Source organism: Lactuca saligna, chromosome 9 (genome assembly GCF_052625555.1).
Source record: "Lactuca saligna cultivar CGN05327 chromosome 9, ASM5262555v1, whole genome shotgun sequence".
NCBI lineage: Eukaryota > Viridiplantae > Streptophyta > Magnoliopsida > Asterales > Asteraceae > Lactuca > Lactuca saligna.
The window spans coordinates 112,709,965-112,730,250 of NC_136425.1; the positions used below are offsets into that span (position 1 = coordinate 112,709,965).

Genomic DNA, 20,286 nt, shown 5'->3' on the forward strand with positions numbered 1-20,286 from the left:
ATGGCTATTGGTCTGATTTTCAAGGAGCCTCGTGGACTGCATTAAATGCTTAAACCGCTTCAAATTCAAATTGGGGTTTATGTATAAAAGGGTTTTGGTTCATATTGTTCTAATCTTATGCAATCAAAAAATCCCCAAAATTTTATTTCCCTTTACGTTCTCTCAAACCCTAACAATGGTGGCTCCAAATTTGCCCGTTGATCTATCTCAGACAACAGATAACAACATTTCACAGCCTTTAATGAAGATTCAAAGAACAAACTATAGAGTTCAACCTGATGAAACTCAATATCTTGTCGAATTGTAGATGTTAATTATTTCTTTGAACAATTTTGTTTTATCAACAGCAATGTCGGCATTCTTCTCTGTTCCGATGACTTGGTTGTCACTGGCTGGCTCTACTGTAGTTTTCAACAACACCATCAATGTGGATACCTTCCAGTTAACCAACGACAACAGGTTCACATTAACTAAGAAGACGTTTTCTAAAATCTTACATATCTCGAATGTTGAACCCTTTTATGAAGTGACGAATGAACAAGTCCTGCACATGTTCAATGAAATGGGTCATCAACCGATTCTCACTAAGATAAGTAACTTCAACAAATCTTCTTTGCCCTGTATATGGAATTTTTTGTTTGGAATATTCCTTTGTTGCCTGACGGGTCGAAGCGTTGGTTTGGACAAGGCCAAATTGGAGATCTATGTCATGGTCGCAAGTCTTTATTATGATTTACAAGTTGATTATGCCACACAGTTATAGGAAGAATTTGTTAAGAATATTGGCCATATGAATGTGGTAAATGGCATCTCTTGTGCTCGTTACCGGAGCCTTATTTTATAGTTTGCATATGAAAGAGAATGGATTGTTGTTCTAGATATTATCCAAAAGGCTGAATTTTCTTTGTATCAGCATCCGAAGACAATGGAGGATAATCCCGATGTGTTTCCTTCAATTTTCTGAATCCCTAATGCTATGATTCGCAAGGTTGATCCTGCTCATCCAGTAGTTGTCATTTATTTAGAAAATACCAATCCTTCGATTGAGACCGGGGTCTTGTTAGCAAAGGGTGCTAAAGTCAAAAGAAGCAAACATTCAAAGAAGGATCCTAATGTTAGTCCTTCGAAGACTGCACCTGAGTCTACTCCCAAGACGGTTTCAAAGAAAGATTATATGGCTCGTGCTTCGAAATCTGATTATGTTCCAAAGGCGGTTGTTCAACCTATGTCTTCTCCACAAGCAGACATTGTTTTGCCTTCAAAGACTAGGGTTCTTAAAAAAGTTAAAGAAAATGGTTCACAGACCTTCTCATTCTACAAAACTTGGTCAGGTTACAAAGATCAAGAAGCCTCAATTGAATCGGAAGGGAGTCATTATTAATGAACTTCCTACTCTTGTGTCATCTGCATCTAAGAAGCAAAGAGCTGAAGATATGGTGAAACGCATATCCAAAAAGAAGAAGAAAGTGGTTCACGATTCTGTAGACGAAGTTGTTCCTTAGTCAGATTTTGATGAAAGTGGTAAGTCTCAATCATCATCTCGTGAAATTGATATGGGTACTCCATCACCGACGAGGGGCTCTCTAATCAAGTCGAATATCGAGGAGACTGGAGGTCCTGGTGGCTCTTTGAAAACATATATTGTGGACACAACCACTAATCAATGTGATCCTTCGAAAATATCCACTCTTGAGAGGAATGTTGTTACACCACCCGAAGTTTTGCATATCGAATAAGTTTCTGAGGAGGTTCAGACTTCATGCATCATTGCTCACATATCTCATATGGATGCAAATGTCAATATGGGTGAAGGAGTGTTGACCAAAGAAGCATGTGGTACTTCTACTATTATCATTTCATCTTCCTTCGAAACATCTACCATTCATACCGATACTTATCTACCACCATTCCATCCTACAATTTCTACCACCTTACCTCAATCCACATAATCACCAACTTTTGAAAACATCCTTAATCAACCCATCACTTCTTTATTTCCATCACAATCTATCAGATATTGAATTCAATCCAGAAGAGGAGAACATTCGTGATCACATGTTAATGTTTAGGAAACAAATCAAGATTATCAACAGGAAGCTTAACTCTTTATTGAAGTAGATGTGATGCTCAACACTCAAGAGCTTCTATTAAGAAATGAATTGGATCTACTGAACAGGAATAATGAGAACCGTGTACAGGCTCAGTCTTTGCCTTTCAATGATGAGCTTAATGTCACACCCCAAAACCGGAACGGCAGAAACGTTCTGGGGTGGATGACGTCATGTCAAGTAACACAACACATGCATTATAGAAATCAAAGTACAACAAAACATTGCATTAATAGTAATAGTTTTACATGGTTACATTACAACAATTTAAGGTAGTACAAGTAATTGAATAAATACAACGAGGTACTAAGCCATCTTCATCAACAGCTCCGGGGGTGTACCTGTCTAATTGCTGACCTGAGAATACAAGTTATTTGAAAAGCGAGTATCAGCATTTTTACAAATGCTGGTGAGTTCCTAAGTATTTAGTGTTATTTAGTCAAATAACTTTATAAAGTAGTAGTTTAAGTGTTTTCTGTGTATTAGTGTTCTTTCCAGAAAATCCTATATTTTCTTTAATAAAAGCAGCCTTCTACCAAGACTGGTCAGTGTAATGTGGTAAAAAGAAGTTTCCCTTGATTTCTATTATTATCAAAAATACTGAATTTGATTATTAAAGAAAGCAAGAGACATCAGGGAATAACATATGCCTCAACAGTGAGGACTGCTGACTAAGGCAAAAGAATCATAGACTCCAGGAGAGTATCGAACTAACGACAAGCCTGGTTCAGTCTAACAAATGGAGACACAGACCCTAGAAGGTACCAAATGAAAGGTACAGCTGGTAAGGTCTAAGACAATGAACACAGGCCGAAGACGATACCAAATGAAAGGTACATCTTGCAAGGTCAAAACAGTGAAGACAGACCGCAGACGATACCAAATGAAAGGTACATCTCGCAAGGTCAAAACAGTGAAGACAGACCGCAGACGATACCAAATGAAAGGTACATCTCTCAAGGCAAAATAGTGAAGACAGACCGCAGACGACACCAAATGAAAGGTACATCTCGCAAGGTCAAAACAGTGAAGACAGACCGCAGACGATACCAAATGAAAGGTACATCTCGCAAGGTCAAAACAGAGTGACTCCGAAAAAGGTGACATCAGCATACAGTGTAAATTGCTGACGCAATACTGTTACCTTAAAGCCATGAATTATAAGGCAACTTAGGATACTCGTAACCATACTGACTAGAGTTCCAGACACCTACAAGCATCTATATAATGTGACATTTGTCACCCCTTGGCTTGGTAGGCCGTGGACTGTAGCTAGCAGTCAGGGTGCGGGGTTGTCAATCCCGTATAGGCCTATACACACAATGTCCGCTCTCCCTACAGGAGGCTCTGGTTACCAACTAGACGACGGAGTAGGCCGCATCCCTAAGATGCATCCCAAATAGAGGATAGTGTGTTACTAGGAGGGAGTGGTTTTCTAATGTAAGTGTAGACTAGAGGTAGAGACTCTTAACTGAACTGACTAGGGAATTTCCTGTATGTCCATACTCATATACATAGTATATAACTAATGAACCAAACGACTTTCGGACAGCCACCCGATCCCACCAGACCACATCTCAACGAAGAAAAGGAAATAGGGCGGATGAGTTAAGGGTCGTAAACTCCCCAAAACATGCCCAAATGTTGGTTTTTGCCCCCCAAATGACCTTAGTCTATTTCTATAAAATACTAGGAAGGAGTTAAGGACTTAAACACATGAAATGGAGGGGTAAAAAGGAGTTTACGGCCCAAGCAAGTGCCTAGGCCGTAAACTCCCCAAAACACACTCTAATGGTAGTTTTAATCCCCCAAAATGGCATCACACTTCATTATAAATTGCTAGGAAGGTATTTAGGGCTTAAGACTTCACAAAATCCAAGGTATGAGAGTTTACAGCCGTAAAATCCCATGGGAGTGTCCCTAGGCCGTAAACTCCAATATAATTCCCTTAGAAGCCTCAAATCCACTCATGCCTTTTATGAAAAGTACTTAGAAAAATCCCATGAACAAGCTAGAAGCATAAAACACCCAAGAATATACCCTTGGGAGTTTACGGCCATAAACTCCCTTAAGTTGGGCCGTAAACTCCAAATTGGTCCATCCTAATGCTTTAAACCCATTCACACACTTGATATTTGAGTTTAGCAAAGTTCCACAACTGATAGGAGACCCTTAGCACCCTTAAACGCTACCCGGGACCCCAAACACTTAACTAAAAGTGTTTTCCGCTCCTTTGAGCGCGTATATTTGTGTAATTAGAATTAAATATACTAATTGTATGTGAACATATGTTATCATATGTTAAATAGGTCATTGAGTGTGTTCGAGTCCTTACGTGGCACCGAAAGCCCAAACAGCACTCTCGTTGGACCTACTTACACCAGGTGAGTTCATACCCCTGAATGAACCTTTTAAATGCTTTTAAATGTTTTATAGAGGGGAATACAAGTTAAACATGCCAGTTATCATATCAATCACATGTGATTGATAACCTGCATGCGCAAGATTTTACCACTTTACACTTTTTACCGAGTAGGACACTATAATGACTTTTACTTATTTCATAACTTTCACTTATACTGATTTATCCAAATTCATTTTAAATTGGTTTATGAAAGATCCTCTAAGGTTTTTAAACATATTTTACAAAAGAATACATTTTGGGATTTTCTCTGTACATAAAGACTTTTCATTAAAGATTTCCTTTCTAGACGTATACTTTTACTTGTTAAATACTGCTGCTTCGCTTATACTTATTTTATACTCCTACTCGGAAACGCTTCCAATTATATTTGTAGTCGCGTATACCTAATGACGCTTATACTTATTCACGCTCTTACTTAGTGATACGATTTCTTCTTCACTTATACTTGATAACGACTCTACTTCACTTATACTTGACAACGACTCTACTTCACTTATACTTGATACGCTTCTACTTCACTTATTGTTGCCTCTACTTTGTGATACGCTTATACTTGTTCGAAACTTCTACTTCACTTGCGACCGCTCCTACTTCACTCGTTAGACACTCCTACTTCACGAGAATCACTTATACTTGATACACTTATACTTTACGATTCTGTTATTCCACACTATATGAATTCACACCACGATGATATGTCTTCAATTATTACACGCTCAGTCATAGTTAGATGTACGTCTGTGCTTATATAGATACATATAAGTAACGATTGAAAGACTTAGGAAGGCTATTATCCGCCCTATTTCCTTTTCTTCGTTGAGATGTGGTCTGGTGGGATCGGGTAGCCGTCCGAAAGTCGTTTGGTTCATTAGTTATATACTATGTATATGAGTATGGACATACAAGAAATTCCCTAGTCAATTCAGTTAAGAGTTTCTACCTCTAGTCTACACTTACATTAGAAAACCACTCCTTCCTAGTAACACACTATCCTCTATTTGGGATGCATCTTAGGGACGCGGCCTACTCCGTCGTCTAGTTGGTAACCAGAGCCTCCTGTAGGGAGAGCGGACATTGTGTGTATAGGCCTATACGGGATTGACAACCCCGCACCCTGACTGCTAGCTACAGTCCACGGCCTACCAAGCCAAAGGGTGACAAATGTCACATTATATAGATGCTTGTAGGCGTCTGGAACTCTAGTCAGTATGGTTACGAGTATCCTGAGTTGCCTTATAATTCATGGCTTTAAGGTAATGGTATTACGTCAGCAATTTACACTGTATGCTGATGTCACCTTTTTCAGAGTCACTCTGTTTTGACCTTGCGAGATGTACCTTTCATTTGGTATCGTCTGCGGTCTGTCTTCACTGTTTTGACCTTGCGAGATGTACCTTTCATTTGGTATCGTCTGCGGTCTGTCTTCACTATTTTGACCTTGAGAGATGTACCTTTCATTTGGTATCGTCTGCGGTCTGTCTTCACTGTTTTGACCTTGCGAGATGTACCTTTCATTTGGTATCGGCTGCGGTCTGTCTTCACTGTTTTGACCTTGCAAGATGTACCTTTCATTTGGTATTGTCTTCGGCCTGTGTTCATTGTCTTAGACCTTACCAGCTGTACCTTTCATTTGGTACCTTCTGGGGTCTGTGTCTCCATTTGTTAGACTAAACCAGGCTTGTCGTTAGTTCGATACTCTCCTGGAGTCTATGATTCTTTTGCCTTAGTCAGCAGTCCTCACTGCTGAGGCATATGTTATTCCCTGATGTCTCTTGCTTTCTTTAATAATCAAATTTAGTGTTTTTGATAATAATAGAAATCAAGGGAAACTTCTTTTTACCACATTACACTGACCAGTCTTGGTAGAAGGCTGCTTTTATTAAAGAAAATATAGGATTTTCTGGAAAGAACACTAATACACAGAAAACACTTAAACTACTACTTTATAAAGTTATTTGACTAAATGACACTAAATACTTAGGAACTCACCAGCATTTGTAAAAATGCTGATACTCGCTTTTCAAATAACTTGTATTCTTAGGTCAGCAATTAGACAGGTACACCCCCGGAGCTGTTGATGAAGATGGCTTAGTACCTCGCTGTATTTATTCAATTACTTGTACTACCTTAAATTGTTGTAATGTAACCATGTAAAACTATTACTATTAATGCAATGTTTTGTTGTACTTTGATTTCTATAATGCATGTGTTGTGATACTTGACATGACGTCATCCACCCCAGAACGTTTCCGCCGTTCCGGTTTTGGGGTGTGATAGATTGGTATCAGAGCATTGTTTATAGTGAGCTAAGTATATCAATTCATAAAAGATATACAGCCTATAAATGCAATTGGATAAAACACTCTGACCAGTAAATTATACTTTAAAATATAACCATATTTTACCAAAGTATAATAACATCCAGAATCTAAACACTCGAACACAAGTATCACAAGAAGAACAATAATAAAAGTCTTCGGATGTTGAACCCTACAGTCAAACCTGGGCAGTTATGTAATCGTAAGCTGGAATAAATGTAACCTGATCAACTACATTTATTCGAGATGCAATGAATGTGTGCTCGGGAGTGGTAGTGGTGTACAACAGGTCTGAAACTTACCAATTAGGGATGCTAGAGCCAAACATAAAGTTAAAATACTATAGGAGTATTTTAGAACGCTAAAAGATTCACACTAATCCCATAATCATATTCAGAAGATAAGACTCAAACAAGAATTAAAATACCATAGGGGTATTTTAGGAATCATAAACAACCTTGCGTGAATAACTAAAAAGATCCTCATTGATATACCTACAACTACAGAGGGTATACTCCCAAGGTTATATATAATAAGGACCCCATAGGCTAAGAATGTGTGGTTTCGCTCTATTACCTTTTCCTCGTTGGGATGTGGTTCTAGAGTAGTATCACATATTTGAAGGCCTATCGGATCCAAGCTATATATGATTTGTACACCCTGTGTAATCGTAGCAGGACTCGATATGGATCACATAGTGAAATGTTAATAATCTCTTAGGATTCTTTAGACATTTCCATTCTCTCACGAACCCTGTAGAAAACCCTACCCACTTTAGTGCATAACAGAAGAGTTGATTCCGACCCCGAAGAAGTTCATTGAGAAGATTTCCTGTTTGGACATAAATGAACTGGGCCGAGACTATTAAGTGCACCAAGTGCCCATATTCTTATAGGGACATCGGTGAGGAATTCGCCTAAACTTCGGAGATTCCCAGTCATCCTTCATGAAGTGATGACACCTAGAGTTGTAATCAGAAGGAAGGCGGAGTAGAAATTCAATATGTTCATACGAGAAGAGAACCCTAGGAAACTACCCAAAGGAAACCAACGCCGATTCCAGTCAAAGATACGAGGCAGACCGAGGGAGCCAGTACGTGGAACCCCGAGAAGTGTCTTTTCCTCGTGTTCATCACGCTAATACACCTATAAAATAATACAATTAAGTGAGTTAGTGGTTACACTGCTCACGCTACGTGTTAGGTAAATCGCCTTGTTCTCGTTGCCAGTAATGCGCTTAGAGCGGATCCCCACACCTCTGTGAGGTTGTTTAGCCATAAGCCCTCATGAGCCTCTCTTTCCGCAGCTTCGTTCCGAACTGTTCTCAAATCTCTCCAGGCCGGAGAGTGAAACCTTTCTCAGTATAAAGGTAACTTAGTAGGAACGACTCGCATCTTATGGCCTTTTTCTGATATTCAAACACCCACTTCGATTACCAGGACTACATCATAGGGATGTAGGTCGACACTCAGACAACCAATACCCGAGGCACGGGAAAAATATTATGCCTAATACGTTCAGGACAGAAATGTCCAGGGTTAACTATCGTCTTTCATTACCTTATATTCCTTTCCGTGTAGGAAAAAAACCATGCCACCGAAGAAGCGTAACCAATCCACAAGAAAGAAACCCACTCTCTTATTCGATGAAGCTACGTTCCAAGCTGCAGTCTCCGCAGCCGTAGCAACTGTCATGGCTCACCTAAATGCTAACAACGCCAATGTTAGCAAGGTGCCCGTCGGGAATTCCAATCCTGACAATGGACAGCATCAACCCACACTTCCATACTCAGCCACCCAAGAACCTCAACCGACTAAAGAGAAAACTCAAGTTTGAGGAAGGAAGTACCTCAGCTCAAGGACCTTCAGAAGGATAACGGGCTGAGGCAGCCTATACTCCTGTCAACCCTTCCCTCCCGATCTCAAGGAGACCGTACCTAGGAGACCTCCCCCATTGCAGCAAGTGCAGCTACCATCATCATGGTGCCTGCCGGGAACTCTATTGTGCTAGGTGCAACATGAAGGGGCATACTACTCGTGTATGCAGAACTCCGGTGGAACGTATTGCATCAATCGCCAATGCGGTGGCCACTCAGGTTTGCCGCCTATGTGGCGAGTTTGGACACTTCAAGAAGGACTGCCCAACCGAAGGAAAAGACAAAGACACAGAAGGGGCCTGACACTACTGCTTAGGGAGAAACGTCAAGGAACTCGATAGATTTTTGGTACGTCTCTCGATCTCGGATAACTAAGCTAAGAACAATAAAAGACTAATTCAAATGCAAATTCTTTCCAGTAAGGCGAAAGTCGCAGCACTTTTATAAAATTTAAAATTCATTAGGTAAAACTATAGTGGCTAAACATATACGTTACGGCCATGTCTATTTAAGATGGACGGACCTAGAGTGAGCGAATGCCGCCTCATTTCCTGTTCTTCGTTTGGTTGTGGATTTAGGGCGGGGTCGCTCAGTCAACAGTCCTCCCCACCTTAAATATACATGACTAGTATATGTGAGGCGATTATAGAAATGCCTCGTGAGAATCCATTTATGAAAAGATACTCTATTCGGAAACACTTAGAACTCTCTAGAGTTCCGCGTCGACTCTATCGGTCCAAGTATCCGCGGTAGTGATACATAGGACAGAACCCGAGACGCCTAGAACTAGTGTGCCTGTTCGGCACATGACTCTATCGATCTTCACTTTACATCATGTCGGAGTGTCCCAACTTCGACGAATCTATTGATCATGGTTTGACTTCGTGCAACCGTGTGTACATTCTTAGTGTTGTGTAAAAAGAGCTTTCTCCATAGCCATATCGGCAAATAAAGGTTCTTTCGAACCTGAACATAACACAAATAAACAAAATTAACGCGATCCGTCAATAGTTCCTCTTATCTTAGACCTTCCAAGGTACCCAAGGGAGGGTACCACGCGCCATCGACCGACCCCTCGTATTCAGATGAACACCGAAGCGAAGGACATTGCAAAGACTCTAGAAGATGACAATTGACCGAAGCATACTCCGTAGATTCCCCCGAGAGACCCTTCGCACCTAGCACATTAGGTTCGTGAACCTAGAGAACAGAACTCATGAGACTGACCACTATAAATAGGTATATGCATAAAGGTGACATATAATCGAGATCAAAAAGATTTAAGGTGTGTGTTTCCTCCCTATTCCCTGTTCCTCGTTGGGTTGTGGGTTTGGGGTGGAGTCGCACAGCTGAACGTCCTGCCGACCTCAATCGTATACTGCTCGCATACACCCAATATTTGTGGTTAGACTAAGCATGAGCTCTACCACGAACCACTTCGCAAAACACTTTCACCCTAATCCATAAAATAGGAGTCGGAGTCAAGAGAATCACTACGGGTTGAACTATTAAAGAGCCGGGTGAGAAGACTCTATACTCACTAGATTCGACCTAGACCAAGAAAACCGAGAACCTTCGGAAGAGTAGTTGCAGTATATGCCCGCACTACTCAGGCACTTCGTCCACTTGTTACAGACAGGTAGTGCCTACCATCCCCCACCCTATTGCATGGAGGAAATCGTCGTCGCCCTGTAGACGATAGACTTCATCCTCCGAAGTGAACACTAGAATACCGAGGACCACGGCATAACCTTCGTAGCCAAGAGTAATCGGTCAAGTGTGAAAGTAGCTGCGTTAGATCTCATGACCCGGATCCCGAAGAGATCATAGGCTTGACACCAGCCCTGGTGTTAGTTGAAGGGTCATGCATGAACATACACTTTCCACGCTAGAATAAACCGAAGTCTTAGAGATTCATTGGACTATTAGGTGTTCCACGAATACTATCTCATGCACAGATAGTAGAACCACCTCTCGAGATAGTCCAACACTCGTCTAGTGAAACCCTATCCCTCCGACCCTCAGGGTTTCCGTATCTCAAGATTCTTAAGTGCAGGCCCACTTTGCACGAGCTTGAGATAGACACTCTACAGCAACCCGATAACCATAGTCACGCAACCCGCTCGATGATCTAGAAAGTCTCTATCAGCCCGTTGACAAGGAACGTGAGACAAAAGACCACTCGAGCATTCTAAGAACCAACCTGAAGGACCACACACACATCCAGTACAGGTGGGAGCGTTAGGAACTTCAAAATAGCGATCACTCCAGTGATGATCTTTCCATAGAAGTACACTATGTTCTTAGTACTGAAAAGCTCTATCTTTCCGAGAGTTTAGGACCATATGGGGATTCTCATGGAGATTTGGTCCAACCCTATTCAGACCGCTACTACTTTCAGATATACCACAAGACTCACACTCGATCGATCCACTTCATAGTCTTGATATGTGATTACCCGACATCACTCTTCGTACCCCACTCATCTTGATAGAATCCATTGAGAACCCTAACCTCGTAGATACACCAGGCGGAACCTACTAGCTACTCGAAACGGAGTCTGCATCCCGTGCGTGAAGGTCTGTTGGAATGGCAAACACGGACTAGAGCTCACCTGGGTATGCGAGGACAACCGTATAGGGAGTATTTCCTTACCTCTGCTTGGCCATTCATACCTACTTCCTTGCCTAGACCTGAATTTCGGGACGAAATTCCCTCTAACGGGGGGATGATGTGACAACCCAAGTGTTCCCATTACATTTTCCCCGTTACCGTTAACGGAATATTCCACTGTATAAAAGTTCCGTTAGTTAGAGGGCGTCAATTCAATAAACATCCCATTTATTTATAGTGTATATGACGATAAGTCGTGATATAAGGTAACGGTATTGCGTCAGCAATTTACACTGTATGCTGATGTCACCTTTTTCGGAGTCACTCTGTTTTGACCTTGCGAGATGTACCTTTCATTTGGTATCGTCTGCGGTCTGTCTTCACTATTTGACCTTGCAAGATGTACCTTTCATTTGGTATAGTCTGCGGTCTGTCTTCACTATTTTGACCTTGCGAGATGTACCTTTCATTTGGTATCATCTGCGGTCTGTCTTCACTGTTTTGACCTTGCGAGATGTACCTTTCATTTGGTATCGTCTGCGGTCTGTCTTCACTGTTTTGACCTTGCAAGATGTACCTTTCATTTGGTATCGTCTTCGGCCTGTGTTCACTGTCTTAGACCTTACCAGCTGTACCTTTCATTTGGTACCTTCTGGGGTCTGTGTCTCCATTTGTTAGACTGAACCAGGCTTGTCGTTAGTTTGATACTCTCCTGGAGTCTATGATTCTTTTGCCTTAGTCAGCAGTCCTCACTGCTGAGGCATATGTTCTCTTGCTTTCTTTAATAATCAAATTCAGTATTTTTGATAATAATAGAAATCAAGGGAAACTTCTTTTTACCACATTACACTGACCAGTCTTGGTAGAAGGCTGCTTTTATTAAAGAAAATATAGGATTTTCTGGAAAGAACACTAATACACAGAAAACACTTAAACTACTACTTTATAAAGTTATTTGACTAAATGACACTAAATACTTAGGAACTCACCAGCATTTGTAAAAATGCTGATACTCGTTTTTCAAATAACTTGTATTCTCAGGTCAGTAATTAGACAGGTACACCCCCGGAGCTGTTGATGAAGATGGCTTAGTACCTCGCTGTATTTATTCAATTACTTGTACTACCTTAAATTGTTGTAATGTAACCATGTAAAACTATTACTATTAATGCAATGTTTTGTTGTACTTTGATTTCTATAATGCATGTGTTGTGATACTTGACATGACATCATCCACCCCAGAATGTTTCCGCCGTTCCGGTTTTGGGGTGTGACACTTAAGGACTTGAAAGCTGTTGCTAAAGAAAGGCACATTTTGTTTATCCAAAATGTTAAAAAGGTTCATGAAGATGTCAACCTGAAGATTGAGGAACTCAGGGTTGACATGGAGAAGGAAGTTGCAGCTCTTACAAATGATTATTCTTCTCATCACACCAAAGTGGATATCATTGCTGATGATGTATGGTAAATTGGTATTATTCGTTCCTTCCTAAAGTTGATAAGAAAGTTGAACTTGATGTTCAAAGTTTTAACAAGATTGAAGAGACGTTGAACAATCTTAAGGAATTAGTTTCGGAGATTGGTTCTTCATCTTCTTCGTTGCTCACTCTGGAATCCTTGTCTCAGAAGTTTCTATCTTTAGAGTCAACCCTTAAGAGTGAATTAGCTCCTCCTGTGAAGCTAATTCATTTGCTGACAATAGATGCCCACATGTTCACACAGGGGTGCAAGGGAGAGAACGAGTAAGTGTTGGCATGAGCATGGGTTTGAAGGCCAATATGGGAGGAATTGATTCTTCAAAAGGTAATGATGATGCAAAAGTAGTTGGGAAGGTTATTTCAACCAAAATATCTACTTTGTTACCAAAAACCACTATTCCAATTTTGTCAACAACAACAACAAAACCCTTAACGAAAGGGGTTATAATTGGTTTTGGTGTTGGAGGTTCAAGTTCATCGAAGCGACCTCAATCAACAGAAGATATGAAAAACAAAGGGAAAGGTATCTCTACAGAACCCACTGCCGAAGAAAAGAAGGTTGCCTTTGAAAATGAAATGGATTAGCAAAGGTAGACTCAAAGCATTCTTCGACAAAGGGTAAATGACCCTCCTAGTCTTGATAAGGGGAATGCTTCAAAACACTATTGCTATGAAAATATTGAAGCATTGGTTGTTCCTGAAGAAATGCATGACTTCGATAAAATTCCCACGAAGAGTTATGCCATAGAAAATATTGATTTCAATTAGTTGGATTTTCCAATTAACAAGATGATGTCTATGGCTACTCAATATCATATTTCTGATAAATTCGAAGACAAAGAAGAATATAAAAGAATGAAAATTTGATTCCATGCAGTTCTTGGAAAAATGGAAGAGGAGATTTGGTCATTGGTCAAGATAGTTCGAGTTCTCAATATTTCCAAAGACATTTTGTTTGATGGGGTGTTGCAGAATTATCGATTTCATGTTGTCAGAGAAAACAACGTTGCTTTCAACTTTTCGATGGCTGACTTCCCTTTAATGAATCTTCATGATTTGATTTGTGTTGCAAGAATTTTGAAGGGAACTGATGTCTCAAAGCTTCAGTTAACAAGCAAAGAAGATTTCTTAATCGGATTGGGTCACATCAAGTTGTTCATAAACAATTTCTATGAGTATCTTGCTTTAACTGATGTCAAATTAGCTTTGGCAGTTAGCAAATAGATCACAGTGCCCCAATCTATCTGGAAAAGTCAAGCTAGGTTGAAGAGCTATGAAGATGAGGATATTTGTTTGAAGCCTCTTGGGATTATGTTTGTTGGAAAGAACAAAAAGGGAAAGAACACGAAATTTTTGTTTCAAGCTTGCGATGTGGAAAGATATACAACATCACATTATACAAACCTCGTTGTTAGAATGACTAGTTGTGCAAAGAACAGTGATGGTGACAAAGCTGAAATTCGCAAGGTGATCAATTGGTATGCTGAAATTCGAAGGGTGATACATCAAGCTGCTCAAATGTTGATGACTTAGATTCGACACTTCTTACAAAGGGGGAGAATGTTGAGGTCGAAAGTTGTTGTGAGGTGTCGAAGTTTGTCTGAGTCGTTGTATGTGTCGAAGTGTGTTTGAATGTTTGTTTATTATAAGGGCAATTTGTATTGAAGCTTAAGAGTCTTAGTCTCATATATTTTTATACGTTTTCCTTATCCCTATATATATGGGATGAATATTAGAGTTAGAGGAAAGCTTTTGTATTCAACTTGTACTCTCTGATATTCTGTATTTCTAGAAAGCGTAATCGAACCAACCAGATTATATTTAAATCTTGTGTTCTTAATTCTTTCTTGACTCTGATCTCGTATTACATGCTCAATTAAATCACAACCACAAAAGATAATTGACTTTTCGTTTTGTTCTCATTTAGGCAATTTCTGTTTTGTTTTTATACATTTGAACATTTAACTTGTTAAATATATTCACATGTTACTATTATAACCTAAGATACTCGGTGATAATGATAATATGTGAACACATTTAACTACAAATTAAATAGTGAATTGTATACGAAAAAAAAATTGCTTAAATGTAAACAAAATAAAAAAAAATGATTACCCCGTAAGTCATTTTCCTAAAACATATTGGATTATTATTCTTTTAAAGCAAAATAGATACGTACTTATATTTTTAAACCTAAAACAGCAACACAAACATACTTTTACACCAAAACAATATACTTTTACTTTAATTAAGGCAGTAACATACTTTTGTTTTTAACAAACATGTAGTATTAGATATATTTTAATGGTAAATAATATTGAGCATGTTTGGCACAAAACATTTGAAAGCTTCTAACTTCTAACTCTTGACAAAATGCTTAGTTTTGCACTACAAGCTTTAAGCGTTCAGTTTAAACAAACGTCACAAATCTAAAGCTATCTTGCGTAGCGTTAAACTCTAACAACTCTTTGCTACCTGCTATTTTTATCAAACACAACCATTGTCTGTGCATTGTATATTTTATAAAAATATTACATGTTTTCAAAAAGAAAAAAAAAAACAGCCATATCCCATAATCTTGGTAAAATGGATGAAAAATGTCCTTGATTAGACAAAATAAAATAAAAGTATTTTCCCATTTTGTTAAAGAAAATACATTTAACAAAAGAGAAGATGAGGTCAAATGTATGTGTGAAAAATACACAAGAAAAATAGTTGTGAGTTGGGTCATTGCTACAAAATTTAAATTAATTGGATTCTTCAAAGGACAGAAAATTGCAATCAGTCCATGGCCAGACAAGTTACTTAGACCAACAATAATCATCCTAACCTTGCTTCCCTTCGTAATACCTGCACCGAAAAACACTTTTTAGCATCCAAGATGTCGCAACCAAAAGTGTTGCCTACATTGCTATTATTATTATGGTTGCATGTCAATAAAAAATGTTTACTTACTACAATGGGTAAAAATATTTGAGAAAAAAAACACATGGAACAGAAATTGAAGTAAAAAGAGAGAATAAATGTATTCAGGATGTTACCTCCTCAGCAAATTTTATCAAAATGGTTGTCCGGGGGCGTTGTTGACCATCCACCGGAACAAAATGAGCAGTAACAACAGCCGGGAAACCTGCATTGTCTAAAACGCCCTTCAAAGTGAAACAACAACAACACCCATCAAGTTTCCAATTCCAAACGTGGAAATATTACATTTATAGCCAATTCTAACACATACCCTGACTATCCCAGCAACGAAAGCACCACAGTTAAAAGACCCCATGTCTTTGGGTACCGAAATAAATCTATAACTCAAAAACACACAGGTAAAAAATAACTAGACTAGACAGAAATATATATATATATATATATATATATATATATATATATATATATATATATATATATATATATATATATATATATATATATGTCAAAAAATAAGTGTGCGTATAACTGTTGTATATGTAGGTAGCGTACCTATTGACTAGGAGCTCCTTTTCACTAATCATATATTCATCTTCATGTTCAGTGCCTTTCTCAAGAGAGTCTGCTACCTATTGTGTTGTTGGTTTGGAGTAAGACAGTGAAACTCAAACTTGAAAACACAAAATCTTCACTGTATGTTTGGGACAGAGACTCAATATTGATCTCTTGACTATGCAAAAGACGTGAATACCCTTCATTAGCCTACAAACCTTCACCTGTCTAGTCTAGTCCAATCCAGTCCGGTCCAATCCAGTCCAGTCCTCCCATCTTGTCTCATGTAACAAATGTAGAATCAGGAAACACCTTTTGTATACCATAGGGGCATATTTGAAAAGTGCAAAAACAAAATTTAAAACTATATTAAAAAAATAAATAAATAAATAATCTAGTATATTATCACCTTTCCAAATAACACCTTCCATACTGTGCTATGTACAAAAGACAAAATTCCCAACAAACGTGTCTCTCTTCTGTTACCCTGAGAGACGTTAATACAAAAATTCAAAATAAATTGTGTTGCTGCCATATATTAACTATACAAAAACTTGGAAATACACACATAAAATAATTTTATTGACTATAGAATAATTCATCAACTGCCAAGAAGATGAATTTGTTACCTTTTCCCTATGGCAAAGTAATTCCAGTACTCGTACTCCAACAGCATAACCAGCATCCTCCAATCTGATCCAACATCAGATGAGAATCATGTTGCAAAATATTTATAACTTAAACTTATTAATTAATTATTATTACCTCACATGTATATAAAGATTTCTTTTCTTTGTAGTTGAACAAGTCATAACAAATGACTTACAAGATTCTATGATCAATGTAAGTACATTCTGGTTTATACATACATCCCTTAAATGCTTGCTTATTTATCATTTACTTGTACATGTCAAATCAAGTATTTTGGAAGAAGATGAAGTAAACAGCTGAGCAAACATGAATCGGGAAATATGTGCCTTAACTCGATAAGGAAACAAGTGATGGGGTTATCGAAAACAGCTAAAAGATTAATATATATATATATATATATATATATATATATATATATAAAGAATCCATGTTAAATTAGATGTTAAGTGTACTACATCCAAGGATCAAAGTCAAAATGTAGCTCTTGTTTTCTCAAAGAGAGGGATTTCAAAATACCACAAGTACTAAATCCTTTTTGTTTATGCTGCATGTCAAAAATCTAATTCTACCAGCTGAAATTATTTACTATTTTAATAGGTTTAACTAAAAACAGCATGTGGTTACCTCCTTTCTAGTTCCCCAATGTTGTCAACCTGAGTTTGGTTGTACTGAACAAGCTCTGAAAATAAGTAAGCAAATCCACTTAAACTGACCTGCATTTTGTAATACAGAACTGTTCAGCCTCACAACATATATACTTTGACTTTCAAGGTCAAATCTGTTGCATTCGAACTTCAAAACTGGAAGAATTTGTAAACCTTTGCGATAAAGATGAAATATCCATGTTCAAACTTTGTAACAAGCAACTCAAATACAGTAACACCGGTATTTAATTTATCTCACAAAAACTTTATCAATTTTGCATTAAAAAACGAGATTCAAAGTTCCGACGTGTATCTTTCCTTTTAACTAAGACACATAATCAGAAAAAATGTACGCCCAGATTTGTCCAGAAGCTCTACCGTTTGGGCAACAGAAAGTAAAAGTTATTTTTCTGGATCAGTTCCCAATTTCCCCTTTTGGAATTTCTCTGAGAACCCTAAACGCGCTGAATTGAATTGGATCGCTGTCGGAATATCGAATTTTGGGATCTTAGTTAACAGAAAGAAATTGGGTTGATCGATCAAATCTTACCTCCTGTCTGCCTTTACTAAGGGGTTTATCCAGAACATTCGTGTACTGCTTAATCTTCCCTACTCCGATCATCTTCGTTGTTATCCTCTCAGTAGCCGAGCAAGAGTAACGAATTTAATGGCGATATGCTCCCTCGGTTTACCTGAAGTCCAAACCCTCCTTCACTATGCCCTGAGTCCCTTAGAACTATCACACCCAAAAATTTGTCACATGCAATGTCATCGCACCATGGTTACTACAAAATGAAAATGAGTAATTAACTTTTGCATTTTTACTTGTTTGGTTCCTTTTTTTTTTTTTTTTATTCAATATACCATCGAACTTGTTGTTGGTGTTTATCATAGCCCTTTTGACCGGCTTTTGACCTGTGATAGTCGGTCAAAGGGTTATGGTGAACACAAACAACAAGTTCGATGGTATATTGAGTACAAAAAAAGGAAAGTGACCAAATGAGAACAAACGCAACAGTTGGTTACCCTCCTGATTCATTTTCCCTTTACTCATTTACAACAAATCTCACATCATCTCCTACTAATATTAATGACTTTATGATATTCATTCTTGCTTCTCTTCAAAACATAACTCACGAAATGACATTATTCATGTATGTACAACTTTGTAATGCACTTAAATATTTATTAGGGGAATCTTGACTAAGTAGGCACATTTCATGACTACATTTACATTTGCAATCAAATGATATATCGTATCATTGATTCTAAACAAGTCTACAAACGAGTGGAATCACAAGTGCTGTAATTTTTGAGTTTACTTAGCTTTAAAATCGAACTCATGGGATAAGATACAACATCAATATATACAATATCATGCTGCTTTTGTAGACACATCACCATAATATTGTACATATTGATGTTGTATCTTATCACATGAGTTCGATCTTAAAGCTAAGTAAACTTAAAAATCATAGCACTTGTGATTCCACTCGTTTGTAGACTTGTCTAGAATCCATGATACAATAAATCATTTGATTAAAAATGTAAATGTAGTCATGAAATGCGCCTGCTTAGTCAAGATTCCCCTAATAAATATTCAAGTGCATTACAAAGTTGTACATGTATGAATAATGTCCTTTCGTAGGTTATGTTTTGAAGAGAAGCAAGAATGAATCTCATAAAGTCATTAATATCAGTAGGGATGATGTGGGATTTGTTGTAAATGAGTAAAGGAAAAATGAATCAGGAGAGTAACCAACTGTTGCGTTTGTTCTCATTTGGTCACTTTCCTTTTTTTGTACTCAATATACCATCGAACTTGTTGTTTGTGTTCACCATAACCCTTTGACCGGCTATCACAGGTCAAAAGCCGGTCAAAAGAGTTATGGTAAACACCAACAACAAGTTCGATGGTATATTGAATATAAAAAAATAAAAAAAAAATAAAAAAAAAAAAAAAAAAAGGACCAAATGAGTACAAACGCAAAAATTAATTACCCTCAAGAGTCATTTTCCCAAAGTAAAATTATCACTATATTCATCTCTAGAATTGTTTTTTTCAAATGATTAAACATTTTTATAATTTTTTTTTCATTAGTTTAACAACTTATCTTTATCTATCTAAAATATTATATAAAACTCTCTCATTTACTTAATTGTTTTTCAAACATGTCCTAATTTAATATAAACATTCACTCACATACAATCACATACAAACGGTCTGTATATTACTCTAATATATATTTATATATTATATATTTTTTATTTATAAACTTTAGATAAATAATAAATACCTAAAATTAAATTAAGGGAATAAAATATAATATTATTAAAGAGAAAATTTTAGAATGTCCAAAGTGTTAAACTTGAGACTTAATAGCAGATCTTGGCTCATAATTTATGTCATATGTGCTTAATTTCATGGACCACTTTGCCAACCTTCCTGATATTTCCGGTTTTCTCATAACATTCTTAATAGGATAATTAGTTCTTACAGTTATACGGTGTGTTTCAAAATAGTGTCTTTATTTAATAGATGTAGTCACCAATGCAAGTATAAGTTTTTCACAGTAGTAGTACCTGATCTCAAGATCCAAGAGACTTTTACTTACATAGTATAGTGGATGTTGGTCCATATTAAGATCATTAGCCAACATTGCACTCACTGTGTTTGAGGATACCAAGAGGTAGTGA

At 37.8% G+C, this 20,286-nt stretch overlaps 1 protein-coding gene across 1 annotated transcript; it reads right to left on the reverse strand.

The window, feature by feature from the left end:
* Window positions 1–15,434: 15,434 nt before the first annotated feature.
* On the reverse strand, window positions 15,435–18,362 carry LOC145018815 (uncharacterized). The gene is made up of 8 exons (XM_078976663.1): window positions 18,140–18,362; window positions 17,570–17,658; window positions 16,924–16,987; window positions 16,704–16,781; window positions 16,295–16,371; window positions 16,053–16,119; window positions 15,859–15,966; window positions 15,435–15,667 (listed from the first exon to the last, which is right to left on the reverse strand). Exons 1-8 carry the CDS (start codon window positions 18,209–18,211, stop codon window positions 15,638–15,640), a joined length of 585 nt encoding a protein of 194 aa, XP_078832789.1. The 5' UTR covers window positions 18,212–18,362; the 3' UTR covers window positions 15,435–15,637.
* Window positions 18,363–20,286: the final 1,924 nt, after the last annotated feature.

Bases quoted from the DNA above. Each gene is read 5' to 3' on its own strand.
- LOC145018815 (XM_078976663.1), bottom strand. From the start codon at position 18,211: ATGATCGGAGTAGGGAAGATTAAGCAGTACACGAATGTTCTGGATAAA. The intron at 16,782-16,923 runs GTAACAAATTCA...AACGTCTCTCAG, and splicing joins TACTTTGCCATAGGGAAAAG to GGTAACAGAAGAGAGACACG. The intron at 15,668-15,858 runs GTAACATCCTGA...TTTTCGGTGCAG, and splicing joins TGATAAAATTTGCTGAGGAG to GTATTACGAAGGGAAGCAAG.